At 35.5% G+C, this 21,659-nt stretch overlaps 1 protein-coding gene across 7 annotated transcripts in view; it reads right to left on the reverse strand.

Annotated features, from left to right (window-relative positions):
- ICA1L (islet cell autoantigen 1 like) overlaps positions 1 to 21,659 on the reverse strand; it is a 74,753-nt gene that overhangs the window by 32,792 nt on the left and 20,302 nt on the right. For 5 of the 7 annotated variants that reach the window (XM_034654979.1, XM_034654976.1, XM_002919126.4 and 2 more), the window contains exons 3-8: positions 9,582 to 9,750; positions 7,148 to 7,220; positions 5,770 to 5,893; positions 4,381 to 4,579; positions 2,504 to 2,629; positions 1,010 to 1,108 (exon numbers count right to left, since the gene is read on the reverse strand). In XM_034654979.1, the coding sequence (XP_034510870.1) occupies positions 1,010 to 1,108; positions 2,504 to 2,629; positions 4,381 to 4,579; positions 5,770 to 5,893; positions 7,148 to 7,220; positions 9,582 to 9,750 (790 nt within the window). Of the gene's footprint in view, positions 1 to 1,009; positions 1,109 to 2,503; positions 2,630 to 4,380; positions 4,580 to 5,769; positions 5,894 to 7,147; positions 7,221 to 9,581; positions 9,773 to 21,659 lie in introns of all 7 variants that reach the window. The other 2 variants (XM_034654977.1, XM_034654978.1) reach the window with 2 other exon arrangements.

Genomic DNA, 21,659 nt, shown 5'->3' on the forward strand with positions numbered 1-21,659 from the left:
AGAAGACGTACACTGTGTTTCTGACTTTGACTGCAATGCTCTAAATATGGCTAAAGATTTTCGACTTCATCTGAACAGAAATTCATATTAAATTTGCCTAAAAATACAGTATGCTATCCAGTGAAACATTAATATAGAAAAATAAACAAAACATACACACAACAAAAAACATAAAGACTAATACAAGGGTGTCTATTAGAATGAAGATGCTATGTCAGAACATGACTTAAAAATCCATACGAAGCCCCAGGAATACACAGGTGCAAGATATGAATCTATCACAGATACCACATCTAGCTTGAGTAATCTCAACAATAACATTTTCAAACTCTATTTAAAACAAAGAAGAATGATAAGTTCAAAGGCCCTGAAACCTAGCCTACCAAATTAAAGAAATGATTACCATGGTGTGACTCTGCTAGATAAGCCATATGCAAAGAAGGTTAACAGGAAGATGTTAACAAATGTTAACAACCCGAGAGTACCTTTTACACGTAGGCATTACAGAAAGAGCTGATCTAATACAATACAGTAGTCTCTTCAGCTGCAATCACCCATAATTTTTGCATCATGAATCACATCTACAACATGAGTATAAAAGTAAAGCAAGGAAATTTTTCTTTAACTTCTAAAATTGTCAGTAGGTACTCTGGTTGTTTTTGAAAACCTATGACCATTTTCCATTGCTTGTTCCTCTGAAGTTTTTCTTTTCCATAACTTTTTATTATCTCGTTTGCATTTTAATTTTCTTTTCTCTTGCTCACTCTTTTACTCCCCCCAACAAACCCCCTCCAATATCTTGAGCCCATCAGCAGTATTCTCAAGTATTTGTTCAGTGTTGCTGGTAGCACTTGGAATCAGAGAAGTACAGAAAAACGACTGGCCGAAGGAATACAGAAAAATGTTTCCTAATGTTTTGTAAATTCAAAGTTAGGCTTAGCACAAAATAGTTTCAATGTTATCCAAATGAAGTATAATATCTAACAAAAGAACATGGAAAGAAATATACCTTGAGAGCTACAAAATCATATGGATGAAAGCCAGGACAGGCCCCATGGATCTGGGACATCAATCGAGCTGTTTTCTCCCAGAATCCAAGAAGTGTCCTCTGTAGAAAAAGAAACGTTGTCACTACAGTTCTGATTCTTTTTTTCACTGCTATTTTTCCTCACTAGTGTAGGTAGATGAATGGTTGCTGAATAATAAGCAGTAGGAAGTAAAATCAATTTCCAAGTTTGGGGAACCAGAAAGCAGTGTAAATAGTAATTCTGCATAAGAACTGGCATCTGTATCAGCATATATATGTGCCTATCTGTATACAGCACTGGAATGTACACTGGAGTCAGCCAGAGAGTAATGCTAGTAGATTAGAACACCTTCTGAAGAGTCCAAAAGAGAAATGTTAAAAGCACAAAAATATCATATTTGTATTAAGGGTATATGTGTAAATCTTTATGTTGGTAAGCATATATAAACTTTTATTAATTGGAAAAAAATAGTATGTACCACTAAATTTAGTCTTTCATTTAGGGCACAAGAAAGACAAAAAACAAAAAAAACAAAAAAAAAACCTCCCCCAAAAAAACGTGTTCTCAAGCCTGCTCAAATAATTGGACGTTTTCCTTGATGCTTCAAAGTTCCTATTCAATGTGAGGGGGCTGAATGGAGACAATAAAAGAGAACTGAACTAATAGCTATTGTGTTTCAGGTGCATGCTACATGGATTGCCAGATACTTTTATTTTTAAGTGAGTCCTTTCTTGACTCCTGAATTCCGCGGTACTATATCCAAGGAGGTAGATTTCCTACAAGGCCCAGTGAATGTCCATTCCCTTTATTATTCTTAAGTAAATACATTTTATTCTATTTTGCCATTCACGAATACATGTTAAAAATAGTCATTGCTAATAATTAACATCTCACTTATTCATTGCATGATATTTATGTGTGATTTGGGGTAATAGCAGCACAGGTGAGACTGCTGAGGTTAAAGTGGTGGGAAAGGGAGACTTGGCAGAATGAAAAGAACACGGGACCCAGCATGAGAAAACCTAGGCTTTTAGCCCAACAATGCCATTTACTTTCATTCTCCCAGGTTTCACTTTCTTCAGCTATACAATGACAGAAAATTTTTAAACTATTGGGCCACAGCATCTTTGCTTCAAATGAAACTGAGCGTAGAAGTTCAACGTGGAGTAGTTCTGGGTGAACCAGTGTTAATGAGATGTGAATCCTGCCTCAACACCCCCTTCTCAAACCTAGACAGCCCCTAAATCTCCCTCTCCTAGGACACCAAGGAGAATAACATGAAGATATAGGAGTAGGCAATCCCGAAGGTCTTTTTTAGTCTAGAATTCAGATTCTCTGTCATAACCTCAGTAAGTCAGTTTTCAAAGTCAGAGGAATCTGATGTGCAATTTTTTAATATCCTTTAGACAACTTTTAAAAAGGAATCTCACCACTCATCTTTACTGCAAGGACATGCTGACCATGGAGGTGGGTACCTGGTAGGTAGTGAGTGAGTGAGATAACATATTGCAGCGACTAGCTCCAAGTAAATCCACTTTCTGACAAACATCCATCTTTAACTTGTCAAAAGAAGCTTTGCTATTTCTCACTTGGATCTGCACCTGAAACCACAATAATATTTATTATTATTACCAATAATACAGATATAAATATACCATACAGGATCATGAAACATATTTTCAGACACATGAAATTGTAATAAAGAAGGCTACCTCCCTTTCCTTGTATTATTATTTCATGATTAAGCGTAAAGATTTTGGCTATTTTTAGTAAGTGTAAGAGATTCTTTCCAGCAGATTATCTTTATGCTGAGAAAGTACGCAGTGATAAATGGAAAGTATATAGTTAAGAAGAAAAAACCCCACAGATTCCAAATAAAAAGAAACATCCAAAACTACTGATGGATATTTAGCTAATAGAAGAATGAGTGGAAAGGGAACATAAAGTGTTGAGAAGCATTAATAATAGCTCTGAATCATGGAGATGAATTTATAAATTTAAATATAGGCCTATCATATTTCTTATACTTAAGGTAAGTCATATGTCACCAAGTGGCATGAATATTCAACTTTTAAATATACTTATTCATTCATTCAACAAGTATTTATAAGGTACCTATCATGTGCCAGGCAATGGGATATTGTGGTGAACAAAACAATGTTCTTTCCCACCATCCCTGAGTGGGGAGGCACAGGAAAAAGCAGTAGTAAATAAATGTATAAGATCATCTCAAGTTGTAAAGATAACATATAAGCGAAAAGAAATGACTACTTTTGGTAAGATGATCAGGGAGACCTTTGGGGAGTTCATGCAAGATGTTTGAACTGGGACAGAAAGATGGTAAGGAGCCATGCCAAGATTCTGAAAAGAGCATTCCAGGCTCAGGGAAAAGCAAGGACAAAAGTCCTGGACATGCGAGGTGGGTGAAGAGCTTAATATGTTTTCAGAACAATATGGAATAGGCTAGAACATGTTCCTTCCTGGGGCGTGGAAAGGGCTAGAGTATAGAAAGTGCAAGATGTGGTTGCACAGGGACCAGGAAACAGACTGTGCAGGGCTGTCTGGGTCCAGATAAGTTTAGAATACAGTCTTTTTTAATTAAAATTTAGGTGAAATTCAGATAACATAAACTTAACCATTTAAAAAATATACAATTCAGTGACATTAGTGTATTCACAATGTTGTCTAACAACTCCTTTGGATCGTATTCTAATTGTCACTGATTATAATGGGGAAAGTGTAACAGGTTGCTGTGGCCTACATGGCTGATATAGAGTAAAAGCTCAGTCAATATTAAATATGATTTGTATTATATGTACTCTAAATATTAAATGAAGGAATGAATTTTATTGTTCATATATGGTAAATTTAGGGGATACAATTCATAAGTAGTTTATTTAGCAAAAACGTAAGTCCATACATACTTTAAAAGCCTGTGGTCAAGCTATGTATTGTAGCAGAAGAAGAATCTGATAATCTTCACTTTTACTTATAATAATCAAGTTACCTGAATTTTTACTTTAATTATTTTTTCCTCACTAATAAACTATTTCCCTTCTGCAAACAAATCCCAAAAGTCCAGCGAAGCAACATTTAAAGGGTAGTGACATCTACTGTGAGAGGGATAAAAAAAATTAATAGAAAAGGTTGATAGGGTGGGGATGTCACTCAGAGTAAAAGAAAAAAAAAAGTGTAACAACCTTCTGTACTTCAAAGATCTCCAAGCAACCAAGAATTTATAATATAATGTGTTTCAAAAATAGCCTGATATTTTATGATCTCGATTAAATTATTCTGTGTAAGTTCAATAGGTTTATGTATCAAGGAACGGAAAGGGAAGGGATCTTCATACTTTTCTGAACTTTTCCATTTGTTTAAGGGTGTCTGGGTCCAGTTCTTGGGACACATCTTTCATCCACAGCAGGGCTCCTCTGTATTCTGTGCGTGCTTGCTCCATCCGGTTGATTGTCATCAAGGTATCAGATACCGCCCTTTGACTGAATGTTGCTACTTCTTGCTTAAGACGAGACAGAGGAGTGTACAGGGCCAATCTAATGGCAGAGAGATAAAAACCAGAGGGATGTACATCCCATAAATAAAACAAAATAAAAACAAAGGTTTAAAACCATAAAGCATATCTGCTGTCAAGATGAGTCTATAAAATAGGAAATTATTAAGATGCCTAAGGAACTTTAGAAAGCAAATAAAAATCATATAGCCAACTTTGAATTGCTAATAATGACGTGTCTGTATCTCTCCCTTTTCTTATTTTAAGAAATATATTATTTTTGCAACATTTTGGATGTCAATCCATGTGTTAATAATCTGCCAAGTAATTCTGCCATTTAGAAGAGAGTTCCATGGGTAAAAGATACCCTGTATTCACAAAACTTAATCCTATAAATAGAAAAAGCCTTTCATGTGACAAATTGAGGTAAAATCTAGGTATAGAAAAGTAGATAAAATGCTAGGAGAATTAATCAGTGTTGAGTTCTTAGCAGCTGAGGATGAGGACAAAAAATCAAGAATTTAAGAAACAACAATCAAACCCAGCTCCTCTAGTCTGCGTTTTTGACGCAGTTTTGACGCGTTTTGACTTAGTGGCACTGAAGGGCCTTCTACTGAGTGTCTACTGAGTGTCCCTTTTTTACTTCCTTAATGATGGGCTTTTGCACTGATGTGGTGTTTCAGAATAAAGCCACTTAAGTTAATAGATCACAATTACAGGTCTGAAAAGACCTGTTTTTATTTTTCTTCTGAAAATGCAAAGATTTTTGCTGTATTTGGTAAATGGAGGAGATTCTTTGCAGCAGATATCTTTATGTTAAAAATTTGTAAAGTGATAAATGCCAAATAATTAAGAAAAAAAAGGCTCTCTGCTTAAAAAGAGGAAAAGTTCTAATGTACTTCTAGATAGTATCCAAAAAGAGAAAGAAAATAATTAAATCTACATATTTTTATATGTATGTACCTGTTATATTAAACCACATAAGAAATTAAAATATAGGCTTAAAGTCTATTTCTAGGAATTAAGCAACCTAGAATGTCAATTTCTAAGTAATTCTTTTACATACAAAATAAATAAGAGTTAGGCATCAAAACAATTATATGCTGTAATATAGCTCTCTTTTAACCCTTTACTGAAATGATCGGTAACCTTTACAGATATGCAAATTTAGAAACATAGGTCAAAACTATCATGTTGACTACAGATTTAAGGATGATGGAGAACACCGCAAACCTTTGCTTGGCTGAAGAACAGAGTGCCTTGCCAGTAGCATCCATCATTTTACCAGCTTCCGTCATATCCCGTTCTGCTTGAAACTTTAAAAAGAGCCCCAGTTCACTTTCTTCCTCTGATATAACTAGGAAAAAATTACAGTATAGTTAATTGTTTCATTTCATCATTTGTTTAAAACACACAACTAAAATTCTCACAGCATAAGAATTACTTGGGGGAAAGAGAGGCTTATTTTAAAAATGCAAATTCCTGGGGCTCCATTTCCAGAGATTCTGATTTTATAGGTTTTAGGATCTGCTTCCCCCCATGCACAAGTGCTCTAGATGGTTTTGATGTAGTGAGTTCATGGAACTTGATTTGGGAAAGACTGATTTTTAATGAAAAAAAAAAAGATTCCAAAATGACAAAACCACAAATGATGCATTAGCAATTGTGCAGACATGCATTTTATGATCACTGCCTCTTACAAAGTATTCCTATTCTATTTAAACTTAACTTAATCTTGACTCCCACCCTGTCTTCATTGACCTATGCTCAGTATTCCAGGCCCACAGACATCCACAATTTTACTGCTGAAACCCTAAAAGTTGTCATGTAGTATACTACTACTCAGAGTGTGGTCCACGGACCAATTCCAGTCCAGAAGCATTTGTTACCAGCCTGTAACAAGTACCAAAACTAAGAATCTGTTTAGAAACTTACTAATTTGACTGAGTATTTTATATCTGTTGAATCTAATAATAATAAAAATGTGTGCCTATATTTTGCAAATCTTAATTTCATTTTTCTAGAAATTAATTTTTATCGTATATTATAAAAATATCAGTTCACAACAGATTGAAAGTAAAACACAAAACAAAAGTGGTCTTTGACCACAAAGTTTTAGAAGTCTCACCTTCTAATCACAATAAGACTAATAAGGGGGAGCCCATAAAGTGTTCAAATTATAAGCTTAAAGTGACAAATGACTAATGTCATGCCTAATCTCACTCTGGTTTACTGTTGGAAAAGCTAAAGTTAAGAACTGAAAGGGGAAGGGGTGCCTGGCTGGCTCAGGCAGTACAGCATGCGACTCTTGATCTTGGGGTCTTGAGTTCAAGCCCCACGTTGGTCACAGAGCCTAGTTAAAAAAACAAACACAAAACAAACTGAAAGGGAAGTCCCCCAGTGCCTCTGAGGCAGCAGCAGAACTCAAGTCCACTCACTTGCTAGCTCCCCATTCCCACTGCTCCTTGCTGTCACTTCTTCGTCATAAAGAACCATTCACAAAATAGTTCAGTAAACTATTGTTTTTACCTTAAATAGTTCATTCTCAAAAATGCAAGTGAATTATTTATTTTAAATGAGAATTATTGGATAGATATCTAGGATTTCATACCATTGAGTCTTAGCTGATATTTCTCAACTATCTTCAGAAGTTCAGTGCATGTCTCTTGAATGGAGTGAAAAACCTTTGAAATATAAATTTTATTAGGACAATCTAAAGAACCATAAACAAATATAACATATCTGTTATAAGCACTTCGAAAGCAGAACATTCTTTTATAAATGTTATGTCTGTTTTCCTTGACTTCGATGTACTTCAGTATTAGGTTTATTTTTGACATAGAAAATTTAGATTCCCCCATTTAGATTCCCATGAGGGTTGGAAAAAAGGGTGATAAATAGATGGGAACTAATAAAAATTTGTAACTGTGGAGTTTGTCCTCCCCTCAGCTCCAAACTAACTAAATAGCAAAAATGTAAATCCAATATAAACTGTATCAAATATTGCCAATTACAGACGAAAAGAGTATAGAAAACCTTAGAAATGTTAACTCTCAATCTGGCTTTTCTATAGTATTATTTTAAGCATAACAGGTGAGTGAATTACCATAAAATTAAGTAATATATTACAACATCAAAAATAAATTACTTTTGGATTATTTTTGTTTGGAATTTTCCCTTCACCACTATTGTTGCTAATAGCTAACAGAAAAATAAAACATCCATTTCAAGTAAGCACATGGAAATTTGAGATTAGGACACATTATACACATGAGGTAACTCTTCACACATATCTGTAAATTTAGGTGTTCCCAGGGAAATGAGGTGGCATAGGTTTTAGGGTACAGCCTTCTTCCCACAAAGTCCTACGCTTAAGAACTCTTACAAGACTTTAGTTCAAAAAGACCTTGGCACTGTAGCATATTAGGCACTAACCCTTTGAGTATCAAATAAATTTCCAATGTCACCGTTGAGCCTGAATATTCCCTCTCTGAAACAGTTTTGTTATTATTCTGGTATGTGATCTGACCTAAGGAAGATCAGTGACAGACACTAAAATCTAAATGGAGGAGCAACCATCAACTTTCCACATAAGTTTAGGTTGTTTGAAATGAACTGGTATATGGACTTGGCAATTTAAAAAAGCTGTTTTAAAATCCTATGAAAGGCTAGAAAAAGATATAAAAATGATTGTTCTATTATGATGAAATGATTATAGTTGTTTTTTTCCCCATGGGTCTTTGAAAGATTTATAAACAATTTCTTTTTATTTTTACAATGAAATTTTTTTAAATGTGAGGGAAGTATAATTTGACGAAATTGTAATATATTTAATGCGTACAACATGATGACTTAAGTATACATACAATGAAAAGTGTTCCCATGCTTAAAAAATATACTACAAATGTAGGAGAAAGTACTTGAGTGATTTCGTATTTGTCTATTGGACAAGAATATAAAATATGTCACACAGATTACCCAACAATGTAAAACAAGACAGGAAAATTTACTTCTGTGGGAATATATGTGGAAACAGTAAACAGCTCCTTTAGCCTTAAAACGTTTATTACTTATAATCAAGTCCCTTCATTTTTTCGACATTTGTCATTAAAACATAAGAACACTTTTCAACACAAATAGTAAAAGCTTGTTAATTTCTTATCTATTTCCATATTTGTTATGGCCACGACATAAGTTTACATTTTATAGAATAAAAATACTTAATTATGACCTATTTAATGAGAACTATACTTTAAAAGATTGAAACAAATGATTATAATCCAACAGATATATATATTTATATAATATATAACAGAACTCCTGCTTGGAAATACTTTTAAAAGGCATCTTCAATTAGTATCCATACATGGAATTAGTAAACCTGCATTTAAAACCCAGACTTTTTTGTATATACAGGAGACTTCCTCTAATTAGTTTAATTATTTAAAAGTGTAAAACACTTACAGGTTTAAAGTAGTTTCATGGTAATTACTTCTTTTATTTAAAGTGAAAAACACAGCCAAAAAACACATTACAAAATACTTCAATAACTCTATTTCTTAATTATAGAAACAAAACAGGGGCTCCTGGCAGGCTCAGTCGGTGGAGCACGTAACTCTACCTCAGGGTTGTGAGTTTGAGCTCCACGCTGGGTATGGAGATTAAAGAAATAAACTTTAAAAAAAATAATAAAAATAAAAAAACCTCACTATTTGATTTCAATTAATTTAAGTGAAGTATAAGGCTTCATGTAAAAGTAATACAAAATATTATGACATGATATATAATGAGTATATGGTCTCAATTAGGAATATAATCATTAATATTTAACTTAAAAATTAATACTTGTGCCAGAGAAATTATTTATTCTTTCTCTAATTTATGAATACCAGCTTTGCCAATTCTCAGTTTGTGAGAATTGCAACCTCTAACCAGATCTGATTGACAGATGAATACAATTAAACATTCTATTATCAAATCTGCAAGTTCTTCATGGTCCCAGAGAATAACCACTTATATGCAATATAAAGAATCCTCAAATTTACCTCAAGTTTAGCATCCAGTTCAGCATCAGATGCCACCACGTGCTCATCCTCCTTTTTTCCCGTTGCTTTGATAAAGACCTGTTTAGTTTTCCAGTATTTCTTTTGCATTCTGCTAACTACTGACTGGTTATCTTCTGGTCTGGGTTGTCCAAAGGAATCCATGGAGTGACTACAGGAACAGACTAAAATTTCTTAAATTTTTTTCAGTAATATATATCTAGTCAGCAAGTATTTAATCCAATTGAAAAAGTGAAAAAGATACTAAATGGAATATTAATGTTAATAGCTATACATCCTAATATTTGTTCTGCATGGTCTAAACTTATGATACAACTTGCACAAGTAATAGGCAAAAAGATTAATGATATTTAAATTCAGTTAGAAGATAAAGGTGATAAAACTATTATAATTTTGCAATAATGATTGGAAATAATTTAATTTTATTTAATCTATTTATAGATATCTATTCATTTCTAATTTTTGCTTTGTAATAATACTGCAATGAACTTATATACATCTTTGCATATTACTAACATTTCCTTAGAAAAGCCTGCTACAGTTGTAACTGCTGTGTCAGAATACACATTTAATAAATATTCTTAGATATGCAAAGATTCAGGTACACACTCTTCTTTAAAACTCAAAGAAATACTTTAGTATCCAATAAATAAGCAAAAATAAAGATCTTAGGTATAGGGGAGATATGTTAGCAATAAAGATGGAGGGGCGCCTGGTTGGCTCAGTCGGAAAAGCATGTGACTATTTATCCTGGGGTCATGAGTTTGAGCCCCATGTGGGATTTAAAAATTATATAAATAAATAAATAAAGATGGAAATTGTAACCTGTCAACTTGAAAATTAATGTCTAAGTAATTCTTAATATGGTTAACATGGCTATATAAGGAAATGCAAATGTAAAAGGTATTCTTTAAGGAGATGTAAAAAAAAGAAATAATAATAGTAGTTTTAAAAGCCTAAATTATTCCAATAAATGGTGGGAGGCAGGACCACAGAGAGGTACTAAAGAATGTGATTCATTCATCTTTTTCAGGGGAATCAACAGATATTTATGTATTATTGTGAGTAAAGAAATAAAGTTTTGCTTTCTTTTTTTTGAAGTAATTACAAATTAAATAAAAATAGAATGTCTACTTTCTAAATTACTAGGTGCAAAACAAAAAAGCAAGAAAAACCAGCAAAAGCAAAAGTAGGGTGGGAAAAACAAGATTAAAGCAACATAAAACAAGATTAAGGCAAACAGTATAAACTAAGATGACAGAATAAGAACAATTATACTATTTAGTATGATAAATGCAAACTTCCTCTCAAATATAAATCATTTCAAACCATAAAAAACAAACTATATCCAACTACATGCTATTTGGAGTCCACCTCAAACAAAATGACACAGAAAGATATGCCAGGTAAACACAAACAAAATTAAAGCAGGAATAGCCATATTAATATCACACCAAGTAGGTTTAAATAAAAAGCATTAAATAAAACAAAGATAAAATGTAAATTCCCCCAGGTGGCCACTTTCTAGACATTCTCTGAATATTCTGCTTTGGATATCCTTCTGGATTCCTGGCAGTTTAGATTAGTTACCATTTAACTGCAGAACCTCTCATACGCGACGCTGGATAAGGTGGCTGGAGATAAGTTGGGACAGAAAATAGAATTTAATCTTAGTACAGAGTCAAATTGGATTTGATATAATCTTATACTGTTCCAACACATAAAGAGTCTTGAGGGAAAACTTGAGGTTCATCTTTCCCGTCCAATTTCTGTCTGCTTTTGGTTGCTCTTGACTGCTTCCAAATAGTTTTCCCCCGAGACTTTTATTAGCATGAGGGTCAGTCCAACTGTATGACAAACTGCTGATTTATTCTACTAAGCTGACTGCAAGCTTAGGCCCAATCAGTGAAGAGAACAAAATTCCAGGGAGTATCAGAAGAGAACCTCTTTTCCTTGCCTTGACTTCAATGCTGACAGAGCTCAAATAGTATATTCCTTGCCTCTCTCCAATCCCTCACTATCTCCTTCGTCATGGAGAAAATGTAACTTATCAGACTGGACGTCAGAGAAATAAACTTAGTCCTCCCTTTTCTCTCTGGAAGCTATCCTGCCTGCAGAGAGCACACATTTCTTGGCAAGGGGAGGATAGAGGCTGGGGGGTAAATCTGCAAAAGATGAGATTTGCACATTTGTGGTTTTTTGACTGAGGGCACTGCTGAATCTGCTTGTCACTGGAGGTAGGTTGAACAGAAAGCAAAATCTTATGGGCTTGAGATACCAAGTTCAAGGTTGACGAACTACAGAAATTTAGGAAGGATATCCAAGAAGAGAGGGAGCCAAAGAGATGATCCCCAAATTCTGTATACAAAGTCCTCCCAAGACCTGTGCTGATCACTAAACTAACCATGAAGTGAGGGAAGGGACCCCAAGGGTGCTGGCAGAAAATAAGCAGCTGGAAACTGAAGTAACTAAAGATTCAAGCTGCTACCACTATAGAGACAGGATCTGGAGTTTGAATTCAGCCAAGTTAACTGCCTTCTAGAATAAAAATTATTCTTCAGAAAAGCAAAACAGAATCCAGAGTCTCTAAAATTCATCATTTAAAATGCCAAGTAACCAATCAAAAACTACTAGACTTGCAAAGAACTACAAAAATGTGACCCACACTGAAGAGGAAAAAAAAGCAGTCAATAAAAATAAATTCCAAAGACTTCCTGGATATTGCAATAATCACACAAGTACTTTAAAGCAGCTATTATAAATATGTACAAAGACTTAAAGTAGGATATGTGTACAATAAATGAATAGAGAGGAAAAAAAGTCAGAGTCTCTAGCTGCAAAGTTCAATAACTTCAGTTAAAAACTAACTGGATAGGATTAAGAACAAACCAAAGATGGGAGATAAGAAGTGAAGTTGAAGATGAATCAAAAATTACCTAATCTGAAAAACAGAGAGGGGAAAAAAAAGACCCAGAAGGAGAGAAGAGATAAAACAGGGCAGGAAAAAAAAAAAAGAAAAGAAAAGAACAAAACAACCCAGATTTTGTAAATGACTTTAACTCATAGATCAATAAATTTAAGGAAAACCACAAGCAGGCATATCATAGATAAACTGCTTAAATCAAAAGATAAAGAGAAAATCTATCTTAAAAGCAGAGCAAAATAGCATATTATGTACAGGGCAGCAAAAATACAAATTACAGGCAGTTTCTCAACAAAAATAATAAAAGCCACACTACAACAGAGGAATATATTTAAGGTATTGAATGAAAGAAAACAAACTATCAACCAATAATCTGTATCTATCAAAACTATATTCTTTAAAAATGAAAGCAAAATACATTTTCAGATAAAGAACTGAGAGAATTCATGGCTGGGGGACTTTCAGAAATGCTAACAAGGGGCACCTGGGTGGCACAGCGGTTAAGCGTCTGCCTTCAGCTCAGGGCGTGATCCCGGCGTTCTGCTGGGAGCCTGCTTCTTCCTCTCCCACTCCCCTACTTGTGTTCCCTCTCTCGCTGGCTGTCTCTATCTCTGTCAAATAAATAAATAAAATCTTTAAAAAAAAAAAAAAGAAATGCTAACAAATTCTTCAGGCTGAAGGGAAATTACAATAGTAATTTGGATCCACAGGAAATAATGAAGATAACTGACATTGGTAAATTTCTGGGTAAATATGAGTTTTTTCTTTCTTAATTTCTTTAAAAGTTTGGTCACCTGGTGTCTCAGTTGGTTAAACCCCACCTCGGGCTCCTTGCTCAACAGGGAGTCTGCTTCTCACTCTGCCCTCCCCAGTCCCCTCATGCTCTCTCTCTGCAAAATAAATAAAATCTTTTATAAAAATTTTCTTTAGAAGTTATAGTACAACATATGCAGACAAAAATAAAATAATAGCTGAACTGTCAACATTTTGCCATTTTAAAAATAGATTTTTAATTTTTTTAAAGATTTATTCATCTTAGAGAGAGAGCAATGGCAGAAGGGGCAAAGAAAGAGGGAGAGAGAATCCCAAGCAGACCCCACACTGGATGCATGACGGCGGGNGCGGGGGGGGGGGGGGGGCGGTTCTCAATCCCAGGACCCTGAGATCATGACCTGAACCAAAACCAAGAGTCAGATGCTTAACTGACTGTACCACCCAGGTATCTCTATATTCTGCAATTTTTATATCATTTATACTTTCACTTACTCCCTACCACCTCATTCTATCATCATCATCAATACATGGCTCTTTTTGGGTAATATTTACATACACTGAAGTGTACAATAGCTCTATACTTTTGACAAATGGATATTTAGGTATAGAACATTTCCAAAGCCCCAGAAAGTTCCCTTGTATCCTTTTTCATCCAATCCCTAGCCTATAAGAAATAATGTTTTGATTTTTTTCACCTTAGTTTTTCCTTCTCTAGTGTGTTTGTTTTTTTACTGAACAGTAAACAATTTTGTGAATGTAACACCAGGTTTTCATTACTTACTATTGCAAATAAGGCTGCTATGAACAAAGTTATATAAGTCTTGTTGTGGACAAATTTTTTTTTTCTTTTGGATAAACATGTAGAAAAGGATTCTGTCAAAGAACTGGCATATACTTAACTTCATAAGAAATTGTCTTTTTACATTCCCATGAGCAATGTATGAGAGTTCCAATAGTTCTACATCCTCACTCACATTTAATGTTAGCAGTCTTACTAGTTTTATCCATTCTAGTCATTGTGTAGAGGTATCTTCTTGCAGTTTTAATGTGAATTTTACTGATGACTGATGATGATGAGTACTTTTTCATGTGTTAATTGGCCATTTGTATACACACCATTGTTAAGTGTTTGTCTTTTGCCCATTTTTAAATTGAGTTATCTTTTTTTACTATTAAGTTATACAGCTCTGGGATTTAGATTGGAGTGGCACTGAACCTACACATGTATTTGTGGAGGACTAGCATCTTAACAATACTGAGTCTTTCAATGAAAAAATGATAACATGCATCTCCATTTATTTAGGTCTTCTTTAATTTCGCTCAGAAGTGCTCTGGAGTTTTTAATATAGAGGCATTGCACGTCTTTTGTTTAATCCTAAGTATTTTGTGTTTATTTATGTATATTCTACTGTGTATTTTACTACGCCAAATTCCACACTTTCATTTCTCAATGTTCTCATTACTAGAAATGTTGAAGTCTCTGAGGGGACCCAATAAATGGCATCCCTTTTCTCTGCATTAGGTCTAAACAAGTTAAGAAACAAAAAATATAAGGTGTAGTAGCTGAAAGCCCAAATCCCATTTTTTTTAATTACCAACAATGGCAAAGTTTGTGGATATAGCTTAGTGTGAGAGCTAAACTGTCCTCCTCACTGAGCATCAGGACTAAATAAATTTGTCAACCAGTCAGTGGTAACTGGATTAGGGCAGATTTCCCCATATAGGAAGAGGAAGAAGGATGGCTAACCATTATTTCTTATTTCTATACTTTCCTTCTTTGCTCTTGAAAAGGTCCCTTCTTTAAAAGATCTTTTAGTGAATCCTGTGGGTAAAAAATGTTTGGTCTAGATATCTATGAAGTTCCATTTTGCCTTCATGTTTCTTTTTTTTTTTTTTAAGATAGATTTATTTGAGAGAGAGCATGCACAGGGGTAGGGGCAGATGGAGAGGGAGAGAATCTTCTTCAAGCAAACTACGCCCTGAGCTCGGACCCTAAGGTGGGGCTTGATCCCAGGACCCCAAGATCATGACCCAAATGAAAACCAAGTGTTGGGCATTCAACCGACTGAGCCACCCAGGAGCCCCCATTCAAGTTTCTTGTATATAAAAATCTGGACTAACAATTTCCTGTATTTTTTTTAAGCTCTCATTATTGGTCCATGCAAGATTCATTTTCTTGTTTGTTCATTTACTTGTATATTGAATCTTTTTAAACTTCTTCCTCATTTCCATCTCTCCTCACAATCATTCTAATGTGCTTGAATGTGTACTTTTTAATTTGAATGTATTCTTGGAAAACGTGTTATGTACACATTCTAATATATAAAAATGATATGGTGTTGTAGATTTAATTTCTGACTTTTTGGGTGTTTTTCACTCAGCCCTTTGTTTTTAGGTTCTGTATATGTTGCTATGTATGCATCTGTTCTGTTGTTTCCATTACACAGCATTCTTCAGTGTTTAATTCTTTGAAGATAGAATCCCCATGTCTTAGGGCGTCTATTGTAGTCAATGAGAAGTCTGGGGTCAAACTGTCTCTCCTTTCTGAGTAAGCTTTATATGGTCTTTTGAATCTTTTAGAGTGTTCTATTTAACCTTGATCCCCTCTGGCTCTTTAAGATGTGTTTTGGTAGAGTATGGTCATTCTGAAGATTCATGTCTTCAGTTCTAGAAAATTTTAAGCTATTATCCCTTCAAATATTTAAGCCATAATTTCTTCTTTTTATCTGTTTCTTCTATTGGGTATTATTTTTATAGGTCTTAATGGATCATTTTTTCCCCAAAGATTTTATTTATTTGACAGAGAGAAACAGTGAGAGGGGGAACACGAGCAGGGAGAGTGGGAGAGGGAGAAGCAGGCTTCCTGCTGAGTGGGAAGCCTGATGCATGACCTGAGCCGAAGGCAGATGCTTAACAACTGAGCCACCCAGGCTTTAATGGCTCATTTTTATCTGTTTTTCTGTGCTACATTTTGGGTAAATTCCTCAGTACAATCTTCCAATTTATGAATTCTCTTTTCAGTTTTGTCTAGAGTTCATCCCAGCTATTGAGGTTTGTTTTTTAATATCCAGTGACTGCTTCTTTATTTTTTTCTTTAGTAATTTCCAAGATTTCTAATTGGTTCTTCTTCATATTCTCCTAACTTCTTGCCCTTTTTAATGGTTACCATTCTATAATTTTTCTCTTTGGCACCCTAAATATATAGAATTCTTAGACTTTTCTATAAAAGTATTTTTACCTGGAATGAATTCATGTTCCAAATGTTGATTTTGTTGGTTGAATTTTATAGGCTGATTGTGAGTACAGAATCTTTAATTTTTTCCTTCTTTCCTTCTGTGGTTATTCCTCCTTTCTACTGGTTATACAGTTGTCTCCAATTCACCGTCAGGATTCTCACTTCCACAGTATCTTATACTGTTATTTTAGGGCCCCTGTCACAGTTATATCTGAAATACTGTTGATCTAATCAGGTTTGAAGGAATGGTGCACAGGAAACACTTTTAATTTCTACCAACCTACAGAAATGGAACCCCTAGATGCCAGAGCCAATTTCTATATTGAGGCTCAGCACATCCATTTCAGCCCCACTTACTACTTTATTTTTCCACTTTTTTTTTGATTCATGTTTGTCTTATTATCTAGCCAAGATACATCTTTTTGGGTTTGCTTCTTAATTTCTATGAGTTGAGAGCAAACGTTACTATGCCATCTTAACTAGAAATCTCCTTTATTTCCAATAAGATTATAATTTTTTTTTACTTGAACACAGTCACTATATAGAACATTTTATTCCTTTTTGCACTATACAATATTTAAATTTTTTAGCTATCGGATCTGAAGTACAAATCTTAAAATAAATCAATATTTTCTTTAGAGGCAGTTCTGTACTTACTTTAACATCTCATTACTGTGACATCACTAAAAAGGAAGCAAAACAGACTGATGGTAATATGCAGACTGATGGAAGCACTAAAACCCCCTTGAAAAAAATAATCTGTAAAGACTTTTGACTAAATATAACATAATTGCTTGATGCAATTAAGAAAATACATTAGACAAGTTTGCTGTTTACTATTAATGTAGTAGTCCTGATCACTCTGGCTCCCAAGCCATAGCTTTTCTTATAAACACAATCAACATTTCCTCAAAGAATCAGAGTTTGTTAATGATTTCAACTAATGATATGAAACAGTCTAAAATGTCAACAAATGTTTTCTCTACAGTGGGATATAGGGTGATAATTTTCTGTAGCTTCCAAATTTACTGCAATTAACACGTATAACTAGCTTTTGTATAAGTATTATTATTTTGAAAATGTTTACTTGATTATCAAGGCCACTTATATCGTTCTGGGGTTTTTTTTGTACATTATTATTATTATTATTATTATTATTCAGCACTAGCAAGCCCTTATCCAAAGGTGAGAGTCATTCATTCATTCATTGTTAAGTACACATTAAGTAGTTATACTTTTATACCACAATTTACTTATGAATTAGTAAGTGTATTAAAAAAGTCTGTGAAGTTAAAAGTTATTACAAAGACTATGTATTAATATCACATGTACATTATTTACAAGGGAGCTCCTATTCCCCTCTTGCCAACAATCTCACACCTATTAATAATAGAAATAAGATTAGAATTCAGGTGTGCTAGGTCCACAAGTGAAATATTGAAGAACAGAGATCTTAACAGCATGAAACAAGGAAATGTCATTCCAAAAATAGGCTGAAGAAGGAAAAGGCATATTGGTGATAGACTGTAGAGGTCTCTCTATTTTATTTAATAGGTAATGTGGGGCCAATAAAGGTTTTTGAGCAGCAGAGAGATTAAACAGTTCATAATAATCTTTCCACATTCTAGAAATAATCTAATAAGAATCAGGACCAAGGATATTACCATAAGAACAGATTTGAAGGAAGAATCTACAGAATTTGGTTAGTAATGACTTAACAGTTTTGCCCCTGAAAAATAAGGAGAGTTAGGAGAAGAAATGGGAACACTATGTATCTGATGTGTGAAATTCTGAGTTTGAAATGGTAAATGGCATCTGAGTTTATAGAAATATCTAAAAGCAATTACAACTGTAGTGATAAAGATTGTTTCAAGCTTGGGTCTCTAGTCAGACTGCCTAGGTTTGAACCTAATAACTATTATTTACTAGCTGTGAGACCTTGTGTGAGCTCATCTCTCTGACCTTTAGTTTTCTCATCAGTAAAACAGGAATAATGAAGTAAATAGACTGTTACAAGAATTAAATGAGAAAATACATGTAAAGCACTTAGAACACAAATTGTGGGTATTTAAGAAGCATTATTTTATATTTTCTCATTTTAATTTTTATTGGCACTCAGATTAGAAATGGTGATTTGGGGGACACCTGGGTGGCTCAGTTGGTTAAGTGTCTGATTCTTGATTTTGGCTCAGGTCATGATCTCAGGGTTGTGAGATGGAGCCCCACATTGGGCTCAGTGCTGAGCCTGGAGCCTGCTTAAGATTCTCTCTTCCTCTCCATCTCCCCGCCTCCAAAAAGAAAAAAGAAATGGTGATTTGGGAGTTAGCTATAAAAAGACAGTTAAACAGTGAGAACTGATGAGACCTTCAAAAAAGAAAGCTGAAAGGTGGTAAAATTTGGAGACGGTTCGAGGAAGGTGGAGATTACTTAAAAAAAATTTCAAAAAATCTTAATATGTTAAGGAAAAGGAACTACAAAAGAAATTATATTTTTGAAAGAATGGCTGAAAAACTGTATTTCAAATCCTTTTAATAGTTTAAAGCATCAAACATTAAATTCTTATGTGAAAAAGATATTAAAGCGGGGGGGGAAGATGGGGAGGAGTAGGGGACCTTTTTTCAGCTGGTCCCCTGAATCGAGCTGGATATCTACCAGATCATCCTGAACACCCACAAAATCAGCCCAAGACGTAGGAAGATACATCTGTATCTCTACAAATGAACATCTCCGGCATTGAGAATTGAGGTACGAAGCAGGGAGCTATGAATCCGCACACAGATATCGGAAGATAAACAGAAGGGGGAAGGAGCCACCCTGCTTGGGGTGCCAAGAAGCAGTAGCTACCGGCACTGGGGAGCGGGCCAGATTCACAGACTGGCACCCAGGAAAAAGCAGACTGAGCCCAGAAATGCGCGCGAACAGAAAACCAGAGCTCCAAAGAGCTCACTGGAACCAGACTGAAAACCGGAGCTCTGGAGCACACACTCAAACTAGACTGAAACCGAGGGCATGCGCGACCAGATTGAAAACCGGAACTCTGGAGCGCGCAAGAACCACACTGAAACAGGGAGCTTGGGAGCGCAAGTGGGAATCGGGGGCAGCTGGCAGCATTAGAAGCACAAAGGAGAGAGACGTGCTGGCCCTGGGAGCAAGGGCTGGGAGAGTGGCTGTGGGGTGCACAACCTGGGACGCTACACAGGGTTTTTAGCAGCACTGACAGAAACATAGTTAAAGTGGCCAAGAGAGCTCAGTGGAGAGCGGACTGCAATCTCTCTGTTCTGAGACAGAGGCTAGGATACAGCCAGCAGCTCTGACTCTCAGAGGAGTCAAAGAAAACCACCAGGGAAAGCTGCCAGAGAACAAAAGCCTGGAAATGCCGGTTCGCATTGTGCCCATCCCCATCTCCCCTTGTAGGGGACAAGGCAACTCTACTCAAACAGGGTTGCCTGAGTATCAGCGCTGCAGGCCCCTCCCCCCAGAAGGCAGGCTGAAAAATCAAGAAGCCCACATCCCTAAGGTCCCTATAAACCAAGTGCACGTTGCCTGGGTCCTGGTCAATAATTTCGGCTCTGTGCATCCCCGCAACCTCTCCTCATCAGAATGACAAGGTGGAGGAATCTCCAGCAAAGAAAGGAGACAGAGACTGTGGCCTCTGCCACAGAACTAATGGATATGGATATAATTGAATTGTCAGAAATGGAGTTCAGAGTAACAATGGTCAAGATGATGTGTAGGCTTGAAAAAAATATTAACGAAAATATTAACGAGAATATAGAATCTCTAAGAGCGGAAATGAGAGTGAATCTGGCAGAAATTAAAAATGCTATGAATCAAATGCAGTCTAAACTAGATGCTCTGATGGCCAGAGTAAATGAGGCAGAAGAACGAATTAGTGAATTGGAAGATGGGATGATAGAAAAGGAGGAAGAAATGGGAACTTAGCTCAAAAAAATCCAATCTCAAGAATGTAGATTACAGGAGATTACTAATTCAATGAAAAGCTCCAATGTCAGAATCAGTGGCATCCCCGAGGGGATGGAGAAAGAGGGAGGTCTAGAAGAGATATTTGAACAAATTGTAGCTAAGGACTTCCCTAATCTGGCAAAGGAAACAAGCATTCGAGTCCAAGAGGCAGAGAGGACCCCTCCCAAGATCAATGAGAAAAGACCAACTCCAGGTCACATAATAGTACAATTCGCAATTATTAGATCCAAGGATACAATCTTGAAAGCACCCAGGGGGAAGAGAATCCTCACCTACAGAGGGAGGAACATCAGAATAACATCAGACCTGTCTACAGAGACCTGGCAAGCCAGGAAAAGCTGACAAGGCATATTCAGAGAACTAAGTGAGAAGAACATGCAGCCAAGGATCTTTATCTAGCAAGGCTGTCATTCAGAATGGATGAGGAGACAAGGACCTTCCAAGACTGGCAGAAACTGAAATATGTGACCACCAAGCCATCCCTATGAGAAATATTAAGGGGGGTTCTATAAAAGTAAAAAGACCCCAAGAGTGATACTGAACAGAAATTTACAATCTAAAGAAACAAAAAGACTTCACAGGCAACATGACATCATTAAAATCATAGCTCTCGATAATTACTCTCAACGTGAATGGCCTAAATGCTCCCATAAAAAGCCACAGGGTTGCAGATTGGATAAAAAGACATGACCCATCCATATGCTGTCTACAAGAGACTCATTTTGAACCTAAAGATACATCCAGACTGAAAGTGAAGGGATGGAGACCATTTTTCGTACCAATGGACCTCAAAAGAAAGCTGAGGTAGCAATTCTCCTATCAGACAGATTAGATTTTAAACTAAAGACTATAGTTAGAGATACAGAAGGACACTATATTATTCTTAAAGGATGTATCCAACAAGTGGATATGACAATTATAAATACATATGCCCCCGACAGGGGAGCAACTAGATACAGAAGCCAACTCTTAACGAGAATAGAGACATATAGATAATAATATATTAATACTAGGGGACCTCAACACCCCGTTCTCAGCAACAGACAGATCACCTAAGCAGAAAATCAACAAAGAAACAAGAGCTTTGAATGACATACTGGACCAGATGGACCTCATAGATATATACAAAACACGACACCCCATA

Source organism: Ailuropoda melanoleuca, chromosome 2 (genome assembly GCF_002007445.2).
Source record: "Ailuropoda melanoleuca isolate Jingjing chromosome 2, ASM200744v2, whole genome shotgun sequence".
NCBI lineage: Eukaryota > Metazoa > Chordata > Mammalia > Carnivora > Ursidae > Ailuropoda > Ailuropoda melanoleuca.